At 52.7% G+C, this 27,991-nt stretch overlaps 1 protein-coding gene and 1 long non-coding RNA gene across 2 annotated transcripts in view; one reads left to right on the forward strand and one right to left on the reverse strand.

The window, feature by feature from the left end:
- Positions 1-27,991, forward strand: part of Igsf21 (immunoglobin superfamily member 21) — a 214,609-nt gene that overhangs the window by 109,431 nt on the left and 77,187 nt on the right. Inside the window, exon 3 of the mRNA XM_040757538.1 lies at positions 26,906-27,027. Within this exon, the coding sequence (XP_040613472.1) occupies positions 26,906-27,027 (122 nt within the window). The remainder of the gene's footprint in view (positions 1-26,905; positions 27,028-27,991) is intronic.
- On the reverse strand, positions 1,630-8,659 carry LOC121144167. Its single transcript, XR_005881481.1, has 2 exons — positions 8,551-8,659; positions 1,630-3,459 (listed from the first exon to the last, which is right to left on the reverse strand). It is a non-coding gene; the product is annotated as an uncharacterized LOC121144167 (long non-coding RNA).

The raw sequence follows: 27,991 nt of genomic DNA on the forward strand, positions 1-27,991 counted from the left end.
GCGGATGTGGGGAGGAAGGTTCGGAGGATCCTATGGACTCCAGGATGATGGTGACTGCGTGTGACTGGTGGCAGTGGAGAGGCAGACAGATGTTCAGTGTCATTGGACACCTGCTGCTATGCTTAACTGGGAAGCTCCACTCCACTGAACTCTTATTATAGTAATTCCTCACAATGGGGATATTGTCCTCTTCTTTTGTAGGATGAGGTCAAATTTCCCCAAATGGCTTTTCTCTTCCTCTGTGAAGTCAGTAGGCAGAGACGTTCTCCCAACAAGGTTTTCAAATGTGGCAGTCATAACCCCTGGAGTGTGGTGCTGGAGTGGTCTCTAGAGGTGTTCATGTCCTCACTGTGCATTTATCAGGGGAAGGAGTACCCCAGAGGTGACATGGGCTTGTCACTGCTGTAGAGGTGGTCCGTGTCTAAGCAGGGGCAGAGTCTGGGTGTCTCGTGTGCCTCCCATGCATTGTATAAATTTCAAATTTCTCCTTCACCAGAAAGACCAAGGGTGCAGACATCTGGGGAAACTGCTGAGGGTAAAGTGACTCCCCGGTGTCATCTGCTGAGACCTGAGGGAAGGGGAAGAGGGCGCTGGGTCCTGCGGCCATCATGGGGTCTCATCTACTTTGACCACCTCCTCATCTTGCCTCCTTATCTTCTCATTTCCTCTCTCCCTGAACTCCAGTCTTCTCTTCCAGAAGAGGCTGAGGGTGCCAGCCCCATGTTGTTGTGACAAGGACGTGCTGAAGCTAGAGGGAAAGCTCAGAGTGGACACTGGGAAATTCTCAATAATGGGCCCGGAAACGGGAAACTGAGCCCCTTTGCAGCCCAGCCCCTCACACCCTGTGTCCTAAGGTGGTTCAGCGTATTCTGGATCCCACGAACTAGGCTTCTCGTGTGTCAGCTTTAAGCTTGAAAACCACCCTCTGCCCCAGTGCCACCGTTGTCACAGTCCAGCTCTTTCTGCCCTGCCTGGTGCCACCAGAGCCAGGCAAGTGGTCTCCTGGCTTCTACTCTGCTCTCCGGTCAAATCCTTCATGAATCAGGATGAGTATAAGAAGTACAAGCCATCATCAAGAGGACTCCTCTCCCATGCCACCCTCCGCTGTGCAGGAGTAAGGCCTGGGTGTAGCTAAACACCCTTGAACCCTTAGCCAGGGACCCCAGGGGCCACAGGAAAGCCAAGCTTCCCCAAATCACTTGACCAGCCACATTCTCCCTGGCGGCACTGGTGAGTGTGGTGGTACACACCCACAATCCCAGCACTCTGGAGGCCGAGGCAGGAGGATCTCAAGCCCAAAGCCAGCCTACACTACATATCAAGATCCTGTCTCAGAAGAGGCAGAGGCTTCTAATGTTTGTTCTCAATCAAACCGAGTGGGTGTGGGAGAGAGAGATCTGTCCTTGGAAACAGAGCCAGGTTCCAGGACTCTGGCAATAGCTCATGGACCCTCAGAAACAGTGTGGGCCCTGCCCAGCTCTGCGGCCCTGCTCAGGGAGCTGTAGGCTGGACCCTACTGCCCTGTTGTTATCCATGGGCACTCAGAGGCAGCTCAATAAAGAGAATGTTAAAGCCTTCTAATGCTTCACAGGGAATCTAACCTTTGCCAAAGTACCAATTAAAGAGGCAGGCAGTTCAACATGACTTTATTACCCACATTTGGTCTGGAGGAGAGACTTGGGTAATGAAAGCCCCCAACATCCCCATCTCTGCTTACTCCAGCGGGGACTGTATGGGTGGTCTCCAGGGGCTTGCCTCCTTTTGGTCTCTAACTAGAGCAGAAGACACTCTCCCATGTGCCCATGACTCTGTTGTCATGATTCTGTAGATGGGGAAACTGAGGCCCAGGTCAAGTCAACCAGCCAGTCTTATGGCTACTGCTGAAGTCATGCAGGTGGTCTCAAGGTTTCTTCTCTCAATTCCAAGGCTAAAAGGTGGGGAGAGGAGGAGGGAGGATTCGGGAGCGGCGCATTTGCAAGGCAGACTGCACTCAAAGATCACTGGTCCTTCTGACTTCCCTGAGAACATCTCCATCTGTCCACTCAGGCATCAGAGATAGCCCCCCACACACTGAGACTGGCCTGGCCTACACCTGTCTCTTATTGGCTATCTCCATACTTCCTATTCTAATAGCTGTCATTAAAATGATATCCCTTACAAAGGATGATTTCATTAATGGTGTGAGGATCCCTCACTGACCATCATCTAGGCTGCTGCCTGCATCATGTTTGGATATAGATGGTCCAGCAAGGTGTCAGTCATGGTGCCACTTCATTCTAGAATCTTGTGAAGAGACTATCTGTGTCTAAACTCCATTAGAGCAATGGTCACTCAGATATGTGTGCCACTTCATTCTAGAATCTTGTGAAGAGACTATCTGTGTCTAAACTCCATTAGAGCAGTGGTCACTCAGATATGTGTGCCACTTCATTCTAGAATCTTGTGAAGAGACTATCTGTGTCTAAACTCCATTAGAGCAATGGTCACTCAGATATGTGTCTCTCCATCCAGTCAACCATCCACCTGCCTATCAGTTCTTCTACTTACCTGTTTATCTATTCACCCATCTGCCCATCCATCCTTCTATATATTCACCCAAGCCACATATCCATTTATTTATTCACCCACATATTCATCCATCCTCCCATCTAATCTTCTATGTATTATTTCATTCATCCACCCATTCACTGGCCCACCCTCCATCTATCTTCCTACATATCCATCCATCTACTCACCCATTCATCCGTCTTCCTACACACCCATGCCTCATCCATCCACTCCCCCATCTATCTGCCAACCCTTTTCTAACCATCCATCCGTCCACCATTTATCCACTCATCTGCCCACGCATACATAGACGCATCTATCCATCCACCCACTCATCCCTTTACCCACACATGCATGCATCTATGAAACTGTCGAGCACCTATTTTTAGCATGGCTCCTTCCACTATGCCCTTAGCACCACAGCTAGAACTTTCTAGACACTGAGGTCTTAGCTCACTCCATTAATCAGCCTTGAAACCTCGGTGACGCGTGGTGATCCCAGGGAAAGTAACAAGCCAGGTTCTGCCCAGACCTGTACTTGCGGTCCCCAGTCCTTCTTTCCGCAGAGAAGTGGATGGAGGGCTGGGAAGATAGCTCCATTGGTCAAGTGCTTGTTATGCCACCATGAGGGGCTGTGTTTCGATCCCTGGCCGTAAGAAGCTGGGTGTGGACACTGCCTGTAATACCAGCAGAGGGGCTCGAGGGCTGTCCATGGCTCTTCCCACTCTTAGCAGTCACAAAAGAGCAGCCTGATGCAGACACCACCAGTCAGTGTTCTGGGCTCCTTCCAGGGGACCTCCTAAGCACTGTCCATCCTGCTGGGCAGTCCCGTTGGCCTGTCCATTGTGGAAACTCGCCAAGATTCTTTTCGCTGGCCTCCAGTCCTTTCCTTCCCCTCTGTCTGCCAGGCTCCTGGGAAAGAGAGACCATCCCAGCAAAACATTAACTTCCTAAAGACTTCAACAAAGCCAGTCAAACCCCTGCTCCCCCCGACCTCTCAGAATACCGGGGAGACAGAAGTCAGTTCCCCTTTTCTAGATGCAGCTTGGGTACCAGCACAGCCACCCTCCCCCTTGGCTCCCGTGCTCTGGTTCCTGCCAGGAAAGGGCTTGCTAGCTGCCTCCGCAGCTCCCGTCTCAGTGGCTTCTCTCTGCTCTTGGTAATATTGGATTAGCCCACTTTCTTGAAAGCTGATTTTCTATTTGCATAATCCTCCCCTCTTGGAGTTTCCAGGCCCTTGGTGATAAGCTGATGGGCCAGGGCAGTCAAGCAAATTATACTGTTGATTCTGAACAGCCGTTGAAAGTGGAAGGAGTTCTTTTTTTTTTTAAGGAAGTCATACATATTATTTTTAATCTCCGCACTCCTTGTGACCAGTAGTGACATTCTCATCTGGGATGCCTTTGCCTGCGCCTTGTGGAATGTAACCCCCTTCACCAAACCACAGCAGGAGAGATGAAAGCCAGAGCTAAGGAGGGACTTCCCATGGAGCAACTGCACAAGAAAAAAAAAAGCATAGAAAAGCCCTTGGAATGACAGTGCCTTTCGTTTTATGTAGAGATAAAACACAATCCCGTAGTCACGGCCTTGGAACACAGTATTGCAGTATTGGCGACTAGGACAGGCAACAGGCGTTGTCCCTGGGGTTTGGTGGAGACAGCAGAGGTTTCTGAATCTCCAATGTCAAGTCCTGGTTGGAGCTGAAACCAGCTGACTCCGCTCCCCTGATGTCTTGACTAACAGCTCAGTTCCCATCAGCAAACACCGAATATTGATCCACTCTGTGGCAAAGACCTTTTTTCTGAGTGCCTACTATGTGCCAGTCCCAGATGACACCACCCAGAGGTGCTTACTGTGGATCACAGGTGACAACAGAGAGCATCCGAGAGGGTGTATCCTTCTTTGGGGGTGTCCTCTCTTTCTTTGTCTGGTACTGGGCTCAGCCGCTCTCCTTCCCCAGACTTCCCGTCTGTACAACGCCCCACCTACCCCCCACTGCTTCCCTCCTGCTCCCTTGAAAGTGAAAGGAACTGGACTGGGCTAGGGAGAAAGCCTGTGGCTGGGATTTCTATCCGCCCTCCCACCACCCTTCACAATCCCACTTGATTTTTGTTCCGTTTTCTTTTTTCATTCTGTAGCCCAGGCTAGTCCTGATCTCAATGCACTCCTCCTGCCTCAGGGCTGCTGTTACAGGTCTTGGTTAAGCGAGGGATGCAGTGCCACAGAGGCAGGAGGGTAGGCACAATGAGCATGACAGGTGAGGTGATGTCTAGCTTCAGGGTTTCCGGTGGCCTTGACCTTGGCCACTGGTGCTTTGGGCAAAGCCAGGGAGGATGAAGGGGGCACAAGTTTGGGAAAAGGGAAGCCCACCAGAGCCTCAGTTTCCCCACATTGAAAATAAAGGGTCCTGTGTAAGACCCTTCAAGCAGACCTCTCTTCCACGAGGGAAGTGTAGAGCCTAGCGTAGCTCAGACTGGGCTGTGTCCTAGAGCCTGTGCGTGTGTCTTCTCAGCCCTAGAGCAGAACCCATCCATGAGAGACGAGCTCCACCGCATGTAGGTGCGTGGGATGTACCAAATCGGTAGCTCACCACGATCTCTCTGCCATAGCCTCCTGGTTTCCAGGGACAGGTCCTGCAGCAGCAGGAGATAAGGTGCTCCTGACTTCCCAGCTGACAGAGCATGCAAGGAGCCAGGTAGGCCCAGCTTCCTCAGTCCTGCCTCCCCTCTACCTCTGCTGGGTCCCTTTGACAGCAGCTAAAACACTGATAAATATTGAAAGAAAGGGAAAGGGCTGTGGCTGCTGAGCCTCTGGGTGAATAAGTAAGAGAGCAAAAAGGGAAAAGATCACCCCAGGTTGGGTGCCTGCCAGATTGCCTGGAGGCCCGGGGATGGGATCCGACATTAGTATACTGCAGAGAGCATGTGCTTGGGGCCAGCCGGCCTGGGGAGGTGGGCACCTTAAGTGTTGAGTGTAGTCACTCTGAGCTGCTGCCTCTCCAACTGTAAAAGGAGCAGGTCCACACCCACCCCATGGTGTCAGGGTCAGAGAAAGGAGCTGCCAACTTCACAGTGAACAGCAAAAAACACAGTAGGTGCCAAATGCAAGAAACTGGTAGCTGACCCCGTCCCAGGACCGTGGCACAGGAGTAGGGGTGTTCAAAACCTTGCTCCTCTGTGATGACAGTGAAGAGCAGAGAGGGCCAGGACACGATGCCCACTCATCCCTTGGTGACAGTTTTCTTGTGAGTGTCCTTCACCCTCCCCAGAACCTCGTGCATTCCAGTTGCCCTGTGTCCCTCATTGACAGACTTGTGAGGGACTGGCACTGTGTGTGTGTGTGTGTGTGTGTGTGTGTGTGTGTGTGTGTGTGTGTGTGTGTGTGTGTGTGATTGCCCAGACCCTTCCATCTCTGAGCCTCAGTTTCCTTCCTTTTTTGATGCTGTAAGAACAGCTCCCCCATCAGTGATAGCTGGGTATCTGGCCCACAGAGCATTCTGAGCCATGATAGCCTTTCCTACTGGGGCTGAAGGAGCAAAGCAGATGGACAGAGGCCCAGCATGGGCACAGAGGGACCTCAGGAATAAATCTTCAGAGGACTTCCTGTTGGCAACAAAGGAATGGGCAGGTGGCCAGTCCAGAGGCCCAAGACTAGACAGGATCCAAGAGACCCAGGGATGCTGGCAAGATGGCCATCGTCCTCAAAACTATGGCATGGTCACCATGGAGACCCATTCTGGCCTTGGTCAATGATCCCGTCCACCTGTGTGAGGGAGGTATCAGGGCTGAGGACTCCATGAGGTCCTTTGCACTGAGGACGAGAGCAGCCTGACATACGCCAGTGCCACATCCTAAGCCGCACGTGCAGACCCACTGGCTGTAGCACAGTGTGAGCCCCCGCTGCTGCCTGACCTCATCCCATCCACCCTCCAGACCCGTGTCTGCTCCTCACCAAACCCATGAGAATCACAAGCGCTTCTGGCGATCCTGGGCAATCATATCAGGTGACACGCGAGGCAGCAGGGTGGCTGGCTGGGAAGGCACACCTCTTAGATGTCAGAAGTAGCACAGGAAGAAGAGGATGAAGAGTTAGGGAGGGGAGGAAGGTGTGGGGAGGAGTAGTGAGGAGGGTGGGGAGGAGGGAGAGAAGAGGAATGAGGAGGGAGGAGAAGGATGAGGGAAGGAGAGGGAGAAGGAGAAGGGAGAGATGTAAAGAGGAGAAACAGGGAGGAGGGAGGGGAGGAAGAGGGAGAGAAGGAGAGGGGAGGAACTGTCAATAGAATCATCCCAGGGTCCCTCTCCTGTGACAGGAAGGGCTGGGGTGCGCCCGTCTGAAGCTGGGCGTCTCATGAAGATGCTGATCTGAGACAGAGACCTGGGCATCATCAATTTGTTCTGGATGTGATCCAGGGATAGCTGTGGGGTGTATACCAGACAAAGGAGGGGGAGTGAAGACCACCAGGTGGGGTGGCTGCTGAGCCCCCCAGGAAACATCCAGAGCTGTCTTAGTGCAGCCGCTCCAACTTCAGTACTTCTAAAAGTCACCCCAGAAGACCTGTTATCCTGAGGGCTGGGGAGATGGCTCAGGGGTTAAGAGCACTGTCTGCTCTTCCACAGGACCCAGGTTCAATTCCCAGTACCCACCTAGCAGCTCACACCTGTCTGTAACTCCAGTTCCAAATGATCTGACATCCTCACACAGACACATGTGCAGGCAAAACATTAATGCACATAAAATAATTAAATCTAAAGGGGATTTTAAAAAAGAACATCCAAGAACTTCCCTCCAGAGAGTCTGACTCAGGGGACCTAAGAACCCAGGACCTTGCACACACTAGACAAGAGCACCCACCGACGCTGAGCCACATTCCCGGTTCAGGCCCCACCAGGTGATGAGGGCCCAGGAGCCACACTGACCCCACCCCTAAGGAGGAGCCACCAGCTAGTGTCTGTCCCCACTCCAGTTTTGGCTAAGGAGAGCTGCTAGGATATTGCCTCTCTGGTGGGGCCTCTCTTTGAGTTTTGGTTTCCTCATCCTTAAAACTGAAATAATTTAGACAGAAAGTCATTCTGAGGACTTCAGGAGAATGGCCTGGTGGGCATGCTTAGCACATAGTAGGTGTACAATAAAATGATTTTTTCCCCCTGCTGAAATATTGCTGGGTTTTCAACCCAGGTCCAGTCAGTTTTGCTACTGAATAGGTCAACACACACACACACACACACACACACACACACACGATTTTAAAAATTAATTTAATAGTGTAGGTTCCGGTGCCCTTGAGGCCTGCCCAGCCAGACTGACTTCTCAGCTCGCCACAAAAGCCAGGGAACTCTCAGCTCTCACTGTCTGCCCATCCTCCATGACTCCAGCACATTCCCTCTTCTCTGTCTCCTCTTCCCCAGTTAAACAAAGCCACCCAGCCGGGCAGGTCACCTGATGGGCTGCGTGTAATATCTAAGTGGGAACAACAACTCATCAGACAGAGCGGTTCACAATTGCTGGGGATGAAACTATTTTCTTTTCAATCTTCCCTGAAAAGTGACGGATAATAACCAGCCTGGAGATTGTAATATTATTAGGACCCAAAATAAAATAAACCCCTTAACTGCTTCCTCTCACACAGAGAGGACAAATCATTCCTTCACACATTTAAATAAAGTGATTGTTTTCCCTGCTCGTTATCTTAAATTCTGAGAACTGGGGGTCCCTCCCTCCCTTCTAAGGGGATGGTCCATTTCCCTTCTCCTAGCATCTCCAGTGGGATATCCATCCCCGCTTCCCTCCAGTGTCGTGTTGAGACCCACAAGCAAGAAAGAAGTATTTATGAACCAACTGTGGTAGGCCTGCTCCTACATAAACCCCACCAGCACACAGAAAGACATAAACCCCACCAGCACACAGAAAGACATAAACCCCACCAGCACACAGAAAGTGTCCAGCTAGCATTCGTGTTGTGGGGAGCACGTGTACCATGTTGCTGTTGGGTGTTGTGGACCATACCTTGGTTTTTCCAGCTGTGAAATGGGCAGAGAGCACATGAGCAGAATCTTCCTTGGATAACTTGACAGGACAGGAAGATAGGTGACACCTGGGAAGAGAGTCAGAAGTCTGTGGACCTGGACATTTTTATTCCGGAGACGAATGGAAGCTCTGCAACAGGTGTCTCCGTGCAGGGGGAACCTGTAAACTGAAACCATCTCTGGAGAGGCCCTGGGTTCTGGAGGGTTCTGAGGGTAGCCTGCCTCCTCTATACCTCTCTCCGATCAGCTGTGACACACTGCCCGGCTTTCCCCTCTTCTGCTGGAGGGTGGGGGCAGCTGTCAACCCAGCCTCTGAGCAGCAGCTCCCCTGTGACAGATGTCTTGTGAATGCCAGCAAATGTGCTTCACTGCCGACATGCGTCAAAATCCTCTATTGTTGTCAACCTGAACCCTTTCCTGCAACCTGGAAACCCCAAAAGGTCTAAACACTGGAAAGCAGAGTGTTAGGGAGAAGGTTGGGTGAGAGGAGTGTATCTGGTGGCAAACTGAGCCTCGTTTGGTACACTTGATGTCAGCCCAGCCTGGTGACAGGAGGGTTCTCATAGTCTCTATTTATCTCACTTAAGAGGCGGTCCAGATGCTTAGCTGCAGAGATATTAGTGTGGGCGATTATGGAGTGAGTCCTCCACCGTGTGTGTGTGTGTGTGTGTGTGTGTGTGTGTGTGTGTGTGTGTGTGTGTGTGTGTGTGTGTTCCCCACTCAGGATACAGCCTGAGTTCCAGATGTGGGTGTCAACTGGCATCTGATGATGTCTAGGAAGAGTCTCGCCTTCCTGCAGCTTCCTCCCCCCATCTCTCCCCCGCAAGTGTAGTCCTAACCCCTCTCACACACACGGAGTTTCCAAGCTCAAGGTTAGTGTTGTTCACAGCTGCCCACTTCCCTGTCAGTTTCCCTGCAGTTGGAGGCGAGGGTGTCCATCTTGCTTGCCATACGCAGGCTTGGCTGCCCTCACCCCCATCCCCACACACACTGCTGACCGAATCTTTCACTCTTCAGACAGATTTTTGGTTTTGGCACCAGATCCACACAGTCAGGGAGCTCAAAACAGAAGTTTCCCCGGCAAACTGCCTCTTCCTAAAGCTTGGAGAACAGCAGACAGGGAGGAGGCCTCTTGGTCAATCAGCTGTGTCCAAGACCTAGACCTTCTCTGGCATTTCTTGTAGCAGGGTTCTAGACTGAGCGAGGGATTTGGAGCTGGAAGGAAGACAGAACATTAAGGATTTCATGGAGCCTGACTTGGGGAGGGAGTCTCTTTCTTAAAGGCTATGCAGCCCTCGTGGAGACAACCCTGCTGTGTCTCACGGGTTCTACAGTACCGTGGTATTATTAGTCAATGCTGCTGACCACTGGCTGTGTGCCAGGTCCTACTATTCCAAGAAGTTGATGTGACCCAGATCATTCAATGCTCGCAACACCTTGCTTGGTGTCCGTTGCTATTCCTATTGGACAGCAGAGGAGATTGAAGCTCAGAGAGGCTAAGTTAGTTGTTCCAAGTCACACAACCCATTTCAAAGGGAGCCAGGAGCCTCATCTCAGGCAGCTGGGCTCTAGAACCCAGATTCTTGACCACCCATGTGTCATTATCCGTTGCCATGGTGATGCTGTGCAGCAGATGCCTGAGGAGCCTCCTAGGCAGGCAGCAATAGCAATGGGTGCTTTGTGCTCACCCATCTGGGGGGATGCCGGGGCAGCTGTGCTTGCTCACATGTCTCGGCTGGTTGGCTGGCTGACTGTTGGCTAACCCAGGCCAGCCTTACAGGGACATCAGCAGTGGCTCAGCCCTGTCCCCTGTCGGCCTCCAGCAGACAGCTTAACAGATTCCTGTGTGTATATCAGAAGCCTGGGTGCTGTCCTTGAAGGCTGAGTGAGGTTTGGCCAGTTCCAGGGCCAGCCAGAACCTCAGTCAGGAAGCAGATTATAGCTCTCTAGGGAGAGACACTGAGGGGTCTCAATTCACCACATCACAAAAGGTCTCTCTGCTCCTTCAGTTTTGCAAAGCCTAGGCCCTCCTGGGTCCCTCAGCTGTGCAGCCATGAACCCCAGGAGCACGGAATCAATAGTTCCTTGTCCAGTGTCTCTCAAGACAGGGAATAGGAACGATATCCCTCCCTCGGAGGAAACAGGTACGAAGAAGGGATTCACCCTTAGCTCCAAGAAACCCATGGAGGGACAAGAGTCTTCTTTGGGGGACCCATATCTAATGGGGAAGGCACCAACTTCATTCTAATGGGACTGGGTCACAGAATGCATGGGATGAACACATGATCAGAATACAGTAAGACACAGGTGGCCGGCTTACTGCCTAAGAGACTGGCTCCAGAGGTCAGCCTGGTGGGCATCCTGGAGGAGGCAGTTTGGCCTCATGCAGGAGACAGAGGGAGCTCTCAGTGCTAGTGTGTATGGGGAGTCTGGGTGCTGGGGAGAGAGGATGTAGGCAACTGGTTTCCTGGTCCTTACACATTGTTGAGCCTCCAGTCTGCCCTGCTCTGGACTCCACCCCGGCCTGAGACTCTTCTGGACCATTTTCAGGGAAAGTGAGAGAGAGGGAGGAAGTGTGGTGGAGGAGGCCTGAGGTTCCTTCAGGAAGTTAGGAGGAAAGACAGCCAACGAGGAGTGGAGAGGACATCAGACTCCACAGCTGACCCTGTGATGTCCTCAGGCCTGGAGCTCTCTGGGTACAGCATCAAACGGCCAGGAGCCAGCTCTGGCTTTGAGGCCATGAAGGTCAGAGTGGGGAGAGCTGATCCCTGGGCCTGGTGCCTGGGATCCAGGGAGCCACAGGCCAGGCCCTGGGCCACCAGCTGCTCAGGTATTTGAAAGCCACCATCGTACCTATCGCTATAGTGTCCGCAACAGCAGGTGGGACGGCTGCAGCTGACACTGTGGGACCCTGGGCTTCAGACAACTTCCATGTGGTTCCCACGAGGACATTTGTCTGGATGGCTGCAGACAGAGGCTGTGGGGTGGGAGGGCCTCTTCTTCTGTACCAGCTGCTGGGTGTAATTCTCAGCTCTGTGCCTGGCTCATGGTGGGTGCTTGAAGCAACGAATGGTCCACGAGCAGGATGGGTGAGCTGGCCTCCCTCTCCACTTGCTGGGTGTTCAAACTACACACTGAGTTACGATAGGCCTGAGGAGATCAAGCATGCCCGGGTGTCAGTGATGGCACACCCTGAGTGTCTCTGTTTGGGTGTGTCTAACCAGGATTAGCCGAGTTTCAGAAGATCCATACACATAAGGGAAGACCCATCCCATGGGCGTGGGTCCCCAAATGAGGAGCCAGCTGAGCACAAACACCCTTATCTCCTCTTGGTCTGCCGGGCTGTGAGCCAGCAGCTTCCGGTTCCTGTTACCACAGACCTGAGTGACCCTGCCGCCATCCCTTCCCCCCACCATGATGGACTAAACCCTCAACCATGAGCAACTCAGACCCTTCCTCCTCTAAGTCACTTTTTCAGGCATTGCTCACAGAAAGAGAAAAGATAAGTAATAGCCGCAATGACCTGAGCCCAGGCCTTGCTCTGTCTTCTTGCACTGGTCTTGGGAAGATCCAGGTGGACGCTTAGTGTTCACGTCATCTGGGAGCACGTCTGGCCCTTGGCATCCTGTCCCTCAGTACCAGCTGCCTTCTGCCAGCCACATTGGCATGCACACACTGGCATTCTCAGACAGGCAACCCAAGTACTATCAGTGGGGCTCCCTGGAACTCACGTTCCTCATGGAAAAGCCAAGGGGCCTTCCAATATTCTGGAAGATTCCTTTAGCTCCTCTGAACTCCTGACTCCCATATTATGGGTAGGAGGAAAAAACTACTTATATCCTCTTTGTCATCTCTGTTCTCCACACACATGCACACATACGCACACATACATGTGTGGCCAAGCACGTATGAGCATGCACATGTATACAAATAAAAGTAATGCATTTCCCAAACCTGGCTTTTCTAGGAAAGAGGGGCAGAGGACAGAGCATCCTCAGCTACATGTGTCCCCCTCGGTGGTCTCTATATTTGTATGTTCCCCCACCCGATTCCATATGCCCCAGGATATAGGCACCTTTTCTGCCCGGCCACTTAAAGCATATCACCCCAGCGCTGGCACGTATTCCTACCATCAAGAAGGGCCAGGCTGAACTCCACTCATGGTTGCTTACAAGGCCACCAAGGACTTCACATCAGTGTCTGACCACAGGAATGGGCATGACACTGCCAGCCACACTGGACACAGGCCAGACCTGGCGACGGTGGCATTTCCTCTCGACTTCCATGCAGACCCCAGGCCCCTTCACGTCCTGTCTATCAGATTTCAAAAGGGAAATAACTGCCCCAGCTGGCGCCATCAAAGCTGTTGGCGACCGCTCCCCATGCTAGGCTGTGTGGATTTGATACCCCAGCAGCCTTCTTGCCAATCACGTCTCACTCTCCTGCGGAGGCCTCACCTTTGACGGTTAGCATTTACCTGACAGTGCGGGCCGTTTCCAGTTTCTACTTTGCGGGCCAAAGAGGCCTGGAAGAAGGCAGAGGTCGTGTCATGTTGGGACACCAGGCCCCAAAGATGCCAAAGTGGGAGAACAAGGGGACCTTGCAGTCCACACAGGCACTGAGGGATGGCTCCTCTGCGCACCGCATAGGCATGGAGACGGAGAGTGAGCTGTCACTGGCTTCCGTGCAATGTCTGTTAGCAGAAACTCCTTCCATCTCTGAGGTCCTGACAGCTGTGAAGCACTGCCTTTGCACAGTGGATCCTGTCACTTCAGTGTCACCCTCTCTGCTTCACGGAGGACGTAAGACTAAGGTAACCAACTCATGACAGCTTGCCCAGGCATTTTCCAGTTTCGGCTCAAAAGGCTCCTGGGTGAATGAGCAAGTTGCCATGGTTGTCTCTCTGTCTCTCTGTCTCTGTCTCTTTCTCTCTCTCTCTCTGTGTGCACGCACGTGCGCGTGTGTATGTGTGTACATACATACATGTGGAAGCATGCATGTGGACACCAGGGGTCAGCATCAGAGCTCTTCCTCAGTTGCTCTCTGCTTTATTTTATTTACGCGTGCACGTGTGTGCGTGGAGGCGTGTTCCTGCCATAGCACGCCAGCAGAAGTCAAAGGACAGCCCTTGGGAGTCAGTTCTCGCCTTCTTCCCTGGGACCCAGGACCAAGGGCTGGCTGTTAGGCCTGTACAGCGTCACCTTTACTTGCTCAGCCTCCCCAGCCCTCCACCTTACATGCTGAGGCAGGGTCTCCCACTGAACCTGGAGCTCACTGAGTCAGGAGACTGGGTCATCAGCAAGCCCCAGGTACCTTCCCATCCCCAAAGTGCGGTGACTACTAGCATGCACCACCGTGTCCATGCTTAGCTGTGTCTCACCAGCCCCTGAGACCAGAGGTCATACGAGGCAGTGATTGTACCACACGTTTGACATTCACTGAAGTTCTTCAGAGGATAGAGATACGCGGGACGAAGCAACAAGACCCCCACTCGTGCCCAGGTGGGAGCTTCTGTCTGCTCCCAGGCTGGGAGAGCCTCTGGTGCCCAGGTGGGAGCTTCTGTCTGCTCCCAGGCTGGGAGAGCCCCTGGCCAGGCTTTCTTGCCATCTACCACCCCACCCCACTAAGAGGTCTCCTAGTCACACAAACAGGCTTCTGCTTTAAATCTCCGTGTCTTCTCATACTAATGAGAACATAATCCAACTTCCTTACCGCATTGAGAACCTCATGTGACCTGACTCAAGACACCACCACACCACTTCTATCGCCAATGAAGATCTTCATTCTCTCTCCTGACGCCCCAGCCCCCCACCCGCCCCCACTCCAATCCCTCTTATCACCCAGGTTTTACTGAAGATCCATGTACCCTAAGTAATCCTCAGACTGTCCCCTAGCTTCTCCTACCTGATTATTTGAGGCTTGCTTTCTAGCATGGAGACTGCTAGGTGTTCCCTTGCCTATAGGTTTCTGGTGGCTGTAGGCACACCTAGCTGTGTCTCGCCAGCCCCCGAGACCAGAGGTCACACAAGGCAGTAAGTTGTGACCACACAGTTTGCTCTTTCCTCTCCTTGGGGAGGGGACTGTCACACCCCATTTTACAGATGGGGAGCCTGAAGGTCCTGGTTCTGCATCTCTCAATGGATCAGCTCACCTGGAATGTGTACCCAACTGATTCAACATGCTTCTTGTCCTCTCTGTTAAGTCATTCTGCCCATGTAGTCCTGGCTCTCTGGGAACAAAAAAAATGCACCAGATCTATAATGAAAAGCAAATGGGATTTTTTTCCTGGTTGTAATAATACCAAGTGTTTGTTCAAAGCCAGGTAAAGATTTTTTTAATATGCTGAGTGATCCTTATTGGATAGCCTCCTTATTATAAGAACTCATCCCAACTCTTCAATACCCTCCTCTCTCATTGGAAGAACATGCCCCCTGCTAAGCAGAGGGACAGTGGGAATTCTATGTACCCCCCACAAAGACCCAAGCTTGGTGTTATCTCTACTGTGGTCTATAGGACAAGGGTCACCCTGTGGGCTCTGGTAGGGAGTCAGGGATTCTGGGTGAGACCCAGCTCCATAATCAATGTGTTGCTGTGTGTCGTGGGCAAGTTTCTCAGTGTGTCTGGTAGATGTTCACAAGTTCCATCCCATAATCAACACACTGCTGAGTGTCATGGGGCAAGTGTCTGGTTGATGTCCTCAAGATTCACCTCAAAGATGATTCCGTCTGGGCTGGGGAGACAGCTCAGTTGGTAAAGTGTGAGGACCTGAGTTTGAATTGCTGGAACCCGAGCAAAGCTCTGTGTGTGATAGTGTACCCCTGTGACTCCAGTGATGGCAAGATGGGAGATGGAGACAGATTCCTAGAAGCTCTCTGCTCAGTCAACTTAGCCTATTTGGTAAAGTTCCAGGCCAGTCTCAATAAACAAGACAGACAGACTGGCCTGAGGAAGGACTCCCAAAGCTGACATCTGGCCTCATGTACCCACACATATACAGGCACCCACAGGCTCACACATGCACACACGCATACATAGACACACATGTGGACACTCATACACACATACTTAAAAGGGGCCCTTTCAGTTTTTGCAATTCAAATGCCATCTCAAAAGAAAAAAAAAGACTCATTATTGGATAGTATACTCTAAATTGTGGCATCTGTGCAGATTTCAGAGCCAGGCAAACTGATGTATAAAACTTACCAGGCTATGGACCTAATGAGTGAGGCAGGTGGACACCAGGAGAGACAGAGAGCAGACTAATCCACGGGCTTCTGTCTCAGTTCAGAGGCCAGGCGCCAGGCACACTGAGGCTGGCCTTTGCATCCCTTATGCTCTACTGGATAGTTGGGTACTCTATGACGTAAAGAGAAGCAACCAAACCACGAAGTCACAGGGCCTCACCCAGGGCTCAGCGCCTCAGATCCCCATCTGTGCAGTGTGGAGTGCACACCTGATCCAGGCTGTCCCCAGGACTGACTCCAGAGGACCCAGCCTCCTCTCCCGGGATTTTGGCCCCTTCAGCAGCCACCCACTCTGATGAGCCATGTTACCCATCCTCGCTAAATGAGGACACAGCCCCCTTCCTACCTAATGTGCTTCTTCTATCTTCTTTAACCTGGTTAATTGTCCATCTCCTCCCACCACAACACTTACTGTGGAAGAACAGAGGCCTCACAGCTCAGTCTCTGGCCCAGAGTAGAAACGCGGGGCATCCTTGTTGAATGAGAAGTTAAGTGACGGTAACCTGCAACTTCCAAAGAGATCTGCCACCTGAAGTCTGCCTTCTGCACAAACCTCATTATGGCAGGTAGGACAGAGAGGCCAGCCATCCCAGTTCCATTGGGCAAATGAGGAAACTGAGGCCAAGAGGTGGAATATGAATTTCCCAGCATGCCCTGCCAGCGGCTGAATGGAGGTGGAGTCCAGATCCTCAACGATCGCACTTCAGGACACTTCCCTGCATAGCAGGCTGCTGAGCTTGTGTTTAAAGGGCCCGTCCCAAGAAGCAGCCAGCAGATGGACAGGCAGACAGGCTCCGCTTGGCTGAGCTTCCCACGATGCCGTGTTAATTACACAGGGCTGGAGAATGCCAGCCAACACTGTCTGCAGCGGAGCTGCCCTGGTATAGCAGGTGCACAAGCTGGCGTGAGCTGCTGATGGCCACGGCCACGGATCTGCTGGCAGCCAGGCCTGCTGACATGGCCCGACTGTTTGCAGCAGCACTGAGCATGGGGCTCGGCCACATTGTCACAACAAAGGTTCTCCCTAGGGACTGGCACCCTTCCCGATGGTACCCGTTGGCCTGACTGGCCCAAGCCAGGCAGCTGTCCACCAGTGACAGTGTCCACACAGGTGTGCTCTCAGACAGCATGGTACAAGGTTTTGGGGGCTGAGTACTAGGGAACTGTAGAGGTTGTCACAGAAGGGCTCTGCGACAGAGCCTTGCACACAGATACGCAGACTCGAGATGAGCTAGGACTCAACCAGGCCACTGTACCCAGTCCCTAGCCAGCCTGCTCCCAAGTTCCAAGGATCTAATTAGTGGCCCTGGAGAGGACCTAGAAAATTATTTCTGTTCTCACAACCTCACCCCAGGTCTGGGCACTAGTTTGAGTTCCCCTGTGTTTATAGCATTTTGGGGACTATTTGATGGCCTGCTGAATGCTTCTGGTGGCTCTCCACCTCCACTAAGTGGAATAAATGATACCAACAGTGCCACATCCCACAGTTGACAGTGGGATTCCCACTCCACCCGAGGTCTGACTTCCCAAGACAGGGAACCCAGAGGGACCTCTGGTGCCCTGGGGGGGGTGCTTCTCCCCCCACTGACTGACAGCTGAGGTAAGCAAGGCAGGGGGATGAGAGATCTAAAGGGCACTCACCTCAGAGAGCGAATGCTACCTCACTCAGCTCTGCCGTGTGGATTAGGGCCTCGCTTGCTCCTCGAGGCTGCTGCAGCTCAGGCTCTTACATCACATCCTGGGAGCCATGCTGCTTTGCGGCAGACTCCGTGAGACTTCCCATGTGGTCTTAGTGATTGTACTGTGTGCTCTGAAATCCAAGCGCCCGGCCTCAGTCCCGTGGCAGCTTTCCTGTCTCCTGCTTCCTGATTGCTAGCCTCGCGATGGGGAGGAGGGTGCTTAGGAAGTGATGTGTGACCCTCGTGGAGCTGGTGGGGTTTAAGGGCTCAGGGGGCCTTGCCTGAGATGTAGGGACAGCCAAACTGATGCTCTTTCACTTGTGTGGAAACAGCTGGCATCACCAGAAATTTGCACACCCTGCCCCAGTTTCTCCTTGAGTCACAGATCAAGGAGGGGACAAAACAACTGGGCTTGCCACTGTGTGTCTACACTCACCATGTGCCACAGACGGACATGCACTACCCCACTTCCCATAAAAGTACAAACATTTGCACACACACACACACACACACACACACACACACACACACGTCATTGGCAGCTCAGAACATATGAGCCCCATGGACACAGCCCCAACATGCCCCAGAAGGTAGGCTCTCACATAGTACACACGCCCACCCGCACAAGCTGGCTTCCCACCCCACTGTTAGTATAGCCGTCACACCTGTCCGCTCGCCTGCCCACGCGGCAAGCTCAGGACCCACAGGGAAGCTGGCAGTCACTCTGCTCTCCTCCCCTACCATGCTCATCTCCAGCCCCCAGTCGTGTCCCTGAGCGCCTGTCTACCATCATACCATAACCAGATGAGACAAGGCAATTTATGATACCAGCTGTCTCTGTCAACACCGGATCTCCCACACACGCCAGGGAAGCCAATCACCCCAGCCCAGTCTTGCCAGGAGCGGGAGCTCACAGAGTTGGCACGGGAGGGTGGAGTCGGTACCCGGGGAAGTGGGTGGCCCTTGACTCCTCCTCCTTGGCTATCATGCTCATGCCTGCATCTGTGGCTACAGCTCCCTACCAGGGTAGAAAGCAGGTAAGCAGGACTGCTCTAGAGGGAGAGTGATCCAGGGTCTCCATGGCAATAAGATCACTGGAAACTCTGTGTCCTCCCAAACTCAGAGGACCACAAAGTGGCCCCATCAATGTCCCCTGGCTTCCCTCCACACCCATGCTTCTCACTCCCTTCCCGAGCATTTTTGTCCAGGTTCCTCTCCCCTAAAAAACCTGTCCTTTTCCTGTCCTTGTCCCTGTCCCTGACCCTGGCTCCGGCCCTGGCCCAATCCTCCACCCCCACTGTGAGGCCATTCTGTAGAATCCTCAGTGTCAGACACATGCTCAAAAGCCCACTTCATCTCGTGCCAGCCAGGCAGCCTGGGCAGGTGACATTCTTTCTCAGGCTGCGATTTCATTTCTAGCGTTTGAGTAAGTCTTTGCCACATGCTAGACTCTATTGTAGAATTTGAACTCACAGCTCCCCACCCACCTCCCCCAAAGCCTCTCCCACTCCCAGCACACACAGAAGACAATACCAGCTCATGCTGCCGCCCTGCTGGAGGGATCAGGAAATGCAGAGCCAAATAGCTGTGCATCCACACCTGCTTGACTACAGTTGCTCAGTGCAAGCACAGCCTTGCAAGATAGATGCTAATCTCAGGCACAGGAGGGACTTGGGCTGCAGTGCAGGGACCCGTTCCACCGAGGTGATCCTTTGATGAAACTATGTTGACCTGACTGACGTCATCTTGGGCCACTCAGCTCTCTTGGTATAAGCATCAAAAGTGGCAGCTAAGGACAGGGTCCCCAAACAGCCCATGCCTTCCTTTGCTGAGCTGTGTGCTTATTTAGTAAATGTACACTGAGGACCTACTCTGTGCTTATCCCCATGCCAGACATGCAGGGGGCATGAGGAGGAAGGGACCGCTGGATGACAGTCACATGGTGGAAGTTTCTAGAATTGCTTTTCATTGTCTTCCACGTGATTAGAATTGAAATTCCAGATCGGTAGAAATTCCCTTCATGTTTTCAAGTGTGCACCTACTTCTTACAACATTTAAGACAGGGTCTTATATAGCCCAGGCTTACCTCCAGCTGGCTGTGATGAGGATGACCTTGAGCTTCTGATCCTCCAACCTCTACCACCTGATTGCTGGGATTATAGGTGTCCAGCCTGGGGTTTTAGGCTTGATCGGCAGAGACTTCACCCACTGAGGTCCAGCGCTGCCCCGCGGTATAGTTTGGTTCTGTATTCAGTCAATTGCATTATCTGACAGATGTTCTTTTCACCCTCCATAGTGCTTGAAGGCCAGCCTGACTCACTCTCGCTCACTACCAGGGAGTGTGATTGGCCTTGCTGGGGACTTGAACCTGTGCCTGGCTGATGTAAGCTCCCAGGGGCCAGCCATACCTCCACATCTAATCAGTTCATTAAAGTCTGCCTTGCAAACACTCCCTTGCGCAGCCCGGGACACGGAGACCTCAGCTGCTCCATTTCCTGGAGAGCGAATTCCTTCCCCGCTGGAGAGGAGTGGAGTAATGTAGGCAGGCAATTTAAACAGCTCCACAAACCCGCAGTTTCCACTCTCCGCCACTATTACACTTCCTGGCCGCAGCGGGATTGGCCCGTAAGTGGGATATCAAGTTTATTACAGCTATTTCCAACCTGTAATTGGTTTTGTGGAACACAAAGAGAAAGGCTGAGGGAGGAGAGAGGTGATCCCCCATTTTTTTCTTCTCCATTTTTTTTCCTTTTACGGATGGTGGCATCTAGGGGCATTGGTGAGAAGGCTGAAGTTGAAGACTTATTTGTCTTTTCAAATTAAAATGCGGCTGACTGACCAGTGGGCTCTCCTGCTGCTGGCTGGATTGCATCCATTGGCCATACTTCTTTGAGTCCACATGTAAATCCATCCGGTCATAGCCAGGGTTGCTGGTGGTGGGGAATCTGGCACTGAGGGCGGAGTGGAGGGTTGTGACAAGCTGTGGTCAGCTAGGACTGGCTATCTAGAGCACAGCAGTGAGCCCACACCTCTAGGGCTGCAGCAGTGCGCCATGCAAGTAGGCAGACTCCACTAGGCCTCATTTTCCTCATGGAACATTTAGGTAAACTGAGGCCTAGATAAGGAACACTACAGAGACAACTTATAGCTAATAACTTGAGGAACTCATAGCAGAAATATTGACAGGATAGGACAAGAAGAAAACATCTTTTTAAAAAGCACCTACTATGTGCTGGCTGCCCAGCCTGGCCACACAACAATGTGGCTGCTTAGAAGCTTATTGTCACTAACATACATTGGCCATGTTTGCATCTATGTGAGTCTGTGCTTACAAGCAAGGCTGGAAACACACAGTTAGAACTCAGTGAGTGCTGGCCATAGTCCATCGCCTACCGAGACATTACAGTTACCTGTGTGTGAGGGTTAGCCTCGACCACCAGTGAAACTAGATTTAGAGGCATCATAGAAACCCAGCTCTGATGGCCTCCTGGAGTCCAGTTGTAGAGAGGGAGGAGTGATGAGCAAAGGGGCCAAGACCAGGCTGGAGAAACCCACAGAAACAGCTGACCTGAACAAAAGGGAGCTCACGAACCCCAGACTGATAGTTAGGAAACCAGCATAGGACCAACCCAGACCCCCTGAACGTGGGTGTCAGTTAGGAGGCCTGGGCAATCTATGGGACCTCTGGCAGTAGTTCTGGGGAGCAGAAAAGGGATGGAATAGGAGGTTGGTGGGGGGCAGGGAAGGAGGGGAGGGAGAGGAAACTGAGATTGACATGTAATACAAGCTTGTTTCTAATTTAAATTTTAATAAAAGAGAAAAGAAAGAAACCCAGCTCTGGACATCTCTGCAAGGCGATGTCTAGATGAGGTTAACTGAGGTGAGAAGACCGGCCCTGAAAGTGGACAGTGCCATCCCGAAGGCTGAGGTCCCATGCTGAATAAAGAGGAGAAAGTGGACAGTGCCATCCCGAAGGCTGAGGTCCCATGCTGAATAAAGAGGAGAAAGTGGACAGTGCCATCCCGAAGGCTGAGGTCCCATGCTGAATAAAGAGGAGAAAGTGGACAGTGCCATCCCGAAGGCTGAGGTCCCATGCTGAATAAAGAGGAGAAAGTGGACAGTGTCATCCCGAAGGCTGAGGTCCCATGCTGAATAAAGAGGAGAAAGCAAGCTGAGTCCCACTGAGCATCAGTGGGAGGGGATAGCAACAGAGTCCCTCGGCTCATGGCAATCAGAAGGAGAGAGGGGGAGGGTGGAGAGAGGAAGGAGGAGGGGGAGAAAGAGGGAGGCCTACACCTAGCTATGGGGTTACCACCCACATGTAGGGTGGCCCTCCCCCTTAGCTAATTCTCTGGGAACTTCTGACTTTGACCCGCACAGACACACCCAGATGATACCTCTCTAGCCTTCCAGATGCTCCTCGTACCAGCCTACCTGAACCTACATAACTCCAAGACTTCTCCAATCGCCTTCCCTCCCAAGGAAGTCTGCACCTCCAGGAGCATCATGGGTAGCTCTTGGTATATGCCTGTCACTGCAGACCTGCTCTCTCCACTCATGACTTCCAGACAGCTGTGGACCGAGCTCTGCCCCCACCAGGTCCAGAATGGAGCGTGATGGGCTGTGGATCTTCCCTGAGGACAGAAACTGTGCCTGTGTCTCATACACCTTCCACCCTTTCCCACAGCTTACGGGCCAGCCTCACCTCAGAACCTCTGACCAATGAGCGCATCATAGTCTCCCAGGGCAGGCAGTGCTCTAAACATCGGTCCCCTGTCCCCAGCTGACAGTCAAGATAAAAAAGGCCAGTTTGCACACTGTCCCAGGGGAAAATGCTGTAACTAAGAACTAGGTGTGATACCTGAAATCGCAGTGGTTCCGTAGGCAGAGGCACTACTCACACTTGGAAGTTGGAAGCACAGCTAGCTAGACACTGTCTCAAATACAAGAAAAAGGAAAAAAAAGTAAATAAAACCAAAGAAAAGCAGGCTCGTCCTTGAGGCTCTCCTATGCCTCAGCCTGCAGTAGGGATTTATGGCTCAGGTAATTCTTCCTTGCTTTATCTGGGGTGTGGGGGTGTGTGGATGTGTGGGGGGCGAGTGTATTTTCCTAGTCATAAAACCCTCAGTCCTGGCGAATAAATTTGAGGAGACAGTTTTACTGACAGATTTTTTTTCTCTGTTGTGTAATAAAAAAAAATGGAGTGAAATTTGAGATTGGGGCGATGAGGGCTGCGAATTTTAGAAGGAGATAAAAAGCTCTACCTGAAGGTATACAAGGCTGGAGCCAGAGGGCTTCTGGGGGACTAACTGCCCGCCTTTCTCATGCGGCAGATGACATGCAAGGTGAAGCCAAGGGGCAGGCAGGCAGCCTTGCCAGCTGGCAGGGTAGGCAGCGGGTGATGGCCCCGGTGTAGAGCTTCAGTAGTGTCTTCAGTTGCAAAGTGACATGTTATCACCCACTGTGTTGTCTTCCCAGGGCATGGGAGGGAGGCACGCAGATGAGAGATGGGATTTCCAGCCTTGACATGTATGTGTGTGTGTGCGCGCACGCAGGTATGTGTGTACATGTGTATAGGTACGCATGTTCCTTCGCGTATGTGTGCACATGTACTTAGATGTTCATGGTATGTGAAGGCACACTAATATACATTTATGTATGTATGTTTATGTATATGTGCAGGTATGTGCACATGTATACAGGCATGTTTGTATGCGTACATGTTCATGTGTGTGTTTGTGTGTGTAGGTGGGTGTGAGTGCAGACGTGTGCATGCCTTAAAGGCTAACCTTTCGTCATTCCTCCATCTTGGGCTTTAAGCTGGCACTCACTGATTAGGATAGACTCAATGACTAGAGAGGCCCCAGGAGCCTCCTGTCTCTACCTCTCCTTGTGCTTGGATTACAAACAGGGGCCACCATGCTCAGCTCTTTTACTATGTGCTGGGGATTAAGCTACCTCCCCATGCCAATCTCAGTGTGTCTGCTGAGGAATGTTTGAGGTGTGTCCTCTTCATCAAAAGGGTCAGTTACATGCCAGGACCCTCACGGTGACTACCAAGCCTATCTCCAGAATATGCCATGTCCCCTGGTAGAGAAGGGGTCATTACTGTCTCCCAGGGGCTGGACAGGTGACTCAGCAATGAAGACCACTTGCTATTCTTGCAGAAGACCTGGATTCTGTCTCCAGCACTCCGGTGGCAGCTCACAGCCATCTGTGACTCCAGTTTCCAGGGGATACAGTGCCCTCTTCTGGCCTCCATGGGCACTACATGCACATGACGCACAGACATACCGGCAGCAGAAACACTCATACCCATAAAATAGTAAAATAAATAAATAGAATTGTCTCCCAGTTGAAGGCCCCAGTTGAAAAGTACCTTGACATCTCTAAGGGGTCAAGGCATCCTTGAAGGGTTGGGAAGAGGGGAGTGGTGGGCCCACCCCAGGCAGGGATACAATTGTAAGTTTGTTCTGACTTGGAAAGCAGTCAAGTCACTCGGGCCCGCCCACCCCAGACCCTGTACCAGTCCGGCTCAGTCCACCGTGGGGCATGCCCTGGTTAAGACATCAGCCTCAGAGCAGGCTGCGGCTATCCCCAAAGGGTGTCCTTCCCAGGCAAATGCCAGCATGGACCCACGTGCCAGCGAGACGCCACCTCCTCGCACACACCGCAGCTCTCCTCCCCCACACTGCCATCTCACTCTGGAATCTGATGGCAGGTGAGGCAAGGAGTCCTATCTCTCTGTCCTCAAGCTACACAGATGAGAGCAAAAGAGCTGGGTTCTGAGGGAAATGGGCCAAGTAATGAGCTAGATAAGTCTGGAATGGCGATGAGAGGCAGATGGGCCTGGTGAGGGCTGAGAGGAAAACCAGTCAGGGGGAAGTCCTACCGCTGATCCCACTCAGAGTCACAAAACCCATGAGCGTGTTAGCATCCTTCCACCTACCACTGGCACTCACTGAGGTGTCCTTGCTCTTGGCCGCTCCTAGTCTATGGGGCAGGTAACAGATGCGTCCGATGCATGACCCACAGTCAGTGCCTGATAGATGCCAGCTGGGTTGCACCAAATGTGTGTGTTTACTAAACCACCAAGATGTAGCCAAAGGCAGCCTGGGTGTGGACGAGGCCAGTCCTCCTAGGTTCAGGGACAGACGCTTGGGGAAGCCACTCTCAGCATCTCCCCATCCCTGACCACCGCCCCGGCAGCCCCCTCCCCCGCTTCCACTGGAGGAGCCACAGGGAGTTAATTCCGCTTCTCCAGGCCCAGGCATGAGGCCGCCCTGTCGCAGGCTGTTAGTGGGGAGCCCAGCTGAGCGGCGAGAGGCTGCAAGCTCACGGTCTATAATAGAGTTGCTGAGACAAGCGGAAAACTGCAGCCGAGTAAACAGATAAATAATTGAAACGGTGACAACACATACCTTGCTGCTTTGTGGGGTAGTAACACTTTCATTAGGGAGGCGGTGGTGGAGACCGGGCGTGCGCTTCGGGCGACTGCTGCCAGGGAGCCCCTGACACTTGGGCCTGGCTCTTCATCAGCTGTGAACAGCAGGACCCTGCAGCAACCTGTGCCCTAACACTGACTTGACCGTCACCCCCTGGGGTCCCCTGCTTCCCCAGCTTCCATGCACTCGGGTGGAATGGAGACCTTGTGGCCTCCTCCTAGAGACTGTCCCACGGGTGGCTCCAGGAAAACAAAAGCAAGTGTCCCATGCTGACAGATGCCTTCTGTCCATCCCTGGGTGTCTGCTTCTGGTCCTGCCTCCCCATTAGGCTTGCTTCTGGAAGACCAGGGAAGGCTATGAGCAGAACCCAAATCTGAACCTCGTGACTGGTGCCTGCAGCAGGGCAGGGCATTGCTTTGTCCATGGGTCCTCAGTGGTGGCACTCTGTTGTCAGGATCCTCTGGGTCCCCTCCCTCTTGCTCCAGGCACTCTAAACAGTCAGTTACACAGAGGCAGCTGAGCCCATCCCCCCCTGCTTCTTGCCTTGGCTCCTGCCACCTGCTCTGCCAGGCTGACTCTTGCGCCTCCTGTAGAAACAGCTTCAACTTCGCATCCTCCAAGATGTCCTTGTGGGCGCTCCCCACCCTCAGAAAGCAGCCTTTCCCCTCCTCTGGATTCCCATGCCATTCCGAGCCTATGCTGTCAGGATTTAGCGGAAATGTGTTATGCCTTGGGCTGGTAAAAATGTTTGTTGTTCAAGCCTGGCGATGGAGCCTGATCCCAGAACCCACATAGTAGAGGAGAGGAATGACTCTCCAACTATCCTCCACAGTACCCCACACACACACAGCATGTGCACATACACAATACTAATAAGTACACTAAAAAGCAGAAATAGTGGCAATACAGCTTATCTGCCTTTCCAAGAGTTATTTGCATGCAGATGGTCCCCTGGCCTTCCATTCTCCCCCTCTTGCTACTTAGCCTGTCCCCTCCCCTTCCTTCTCTCTAGGATCTGGGACCAGGCCCTGATTCCCCTACATAGCTCACTCTACAAAGCCCATTCTGGTCCTGCCCCAGTTGCCCAGGTCACACGCACCATTTCTGCAAAGCAGAGCCTTCGTCGTGGTAGGATCTCCTGGTACCTGGAAAGACCCAGGGTGGGAAGCTGCTAGCTCTGCCCCACCATGCGTTCAGGGCCTCAGAAGGCCCCCCCAGTGTTTGCAGAATTGAAAGTCCAGCAGCTCGCTGCTCAGAATCCAATGCTCTGGCTGGCACTGGTGGGCCGGGGCCAGGTTTACTCACAGGCTGGCTGTTGCCTGGAGCTCCGCAGGGCTTGGCAAGAGGGAGGGGGAACGTGGCAGGAAAGCCCTGTGTGGGGTGCTCTTTGTCATCGACACACATGTCTTCTGTCTGCTTCTGCTCCAGGATGTGGTAATGAGCTTGGCCTCCTGGGGCCAGAGACTGCTATCCTTTTTTTATTAATTGTTTATTTTACTTAATTACTTATCTGTGCATGTGCAGGTGTGATTATGTACATGCCACGGTGCGTACGGAGGTCAGAGGACAACTGGCCAGAGTTGGTTCTCTTTCCCCACGTCAAACCCAGGAATCAAATTCAGCTGGTCAGGCTTTGGCTACAAGCTCCTTCCTCTGCTGAGCCCTCTCATAGGCCCCATGGCTCTTTAATTCCTAAGCCGTTGGTGTCAGTGGGGTCTTGGATTCAAGGACCAGGGAGGTCTTGTGAAGGCTATCAGCCAGGCAGCCTCCGTGGATAACGGAGGGGCAGGGCTGGGTGGGGCGGGGCGGGACAAGGGGGGGCAGCTGTGCCTCTGTGAATCTGGATGGGAATCTTCCTCAGCGGAGGGGAGGGAGGAGCAAAGGCAAGGACAGGCCAAGGGAACGCCACAGGAAAGCGGTGATCCTGGCTGGCTGGGCACTCACCTGTGACTCCTCTGCTCTGACAGGTGACAGATGGTGGCACCATCAAGCAGAAGATTTTCACCTTTGACGCCATGTTCTCCACCAACTACTCACACATGGAGAATTACCGGAAGAGGGAGGATCTTGTGTACCAGTCCACTGTGAGGTGAGACTACCCGAGCTGGCAAGCATGCGAGCGGCAAGAGGGCGGGGCTGGGCCAGGGGGGTGGCTTGTCCAGCCCTGTCAGCAGCCCCTAGATGCTCTTGGGCAGTGGTTCTCGACCGTGGGTCATGGCTCCCCACTCCGAAGGGGTTGCATATCAGATAAACTGCATAGCAGATGTATACCCTGAGAAGCATAACAGCAGAATCACAGTTATGAAGTAGCAATGAAAATAATTTTATGGGGGGGGAGGTCACCACGACATGAGGAACTGTATTAAAGGGTGGCAGCGTTAGGAAGGTGGATCTTAGAGGATGCACTCCCTCTGTGAGCTGGGGCCTCTCTGCAGAAGTAGAGCCCAGCCCTGGAGGGAAGAGGCCGGAAGAGATGAAGCCGGAGCTCCTCCTATGGTCGTGCAAGGTAGGCTTCACAGATCTCATTTGCCGGTGAGGATGCTGAGGTCCAGAGAGGGCAAGAGCTGTGCCTAAAGTCACACAGCCCTGAATGACAGAGCTGGGAGGTGAATCAGCTCTTCCCAGCCTGAAAACACACATAACACATTCCATGTCCCCCCAGAATCTGTAAGGTCACAAAGCCCCAAGTGGAGGACACCTGGACTCCCAGGTCAGGGGCAGCGGGATGAGGGGAGAGAAGCCCTCCCCTGTTTTTCTAAAGGACTGCAGAGCCAAGACAATTCAGCCTCACAGTGGAGCCCAACAAACTCTACATATGTAGGTACCCACAGCCCTACACATGCCCCAAAGACCCCCATTGTATTTTATTCCTCTGACCCTTTATGCATGTTAGTCTCTCCTGCCAGAGGGCCTTTCCCACCTTCAGTCACCTGGTAAACTCCTCTTCAGCCTTCAGAACCCCACTTAGGCAGTTCCATCTGACCAACTTGTTAACAGATGAGATCTCCCTAGGCTGGATAGCAGAGGAGGCTCCCTTCAGTCCCCACCCTCCC

The sequence above is a fragment of the Mesocricetus auratus genome, unplaced genomic scaffold (assembly GCF_017639785.1).
Source record: "Mesocricetus auratus isolate SY011 unplaced genomic scaffold, BCM_Maur_2.0 Super-Scaffold_100014, whole genome shotgun sequence".
Classification (NCBI taxonomy): Eukaryota; Metazoa; Chordata; class Mammalia; order Rodentia; family Cricetidae; genus Mesocricetus; species Mesocricetus auratus.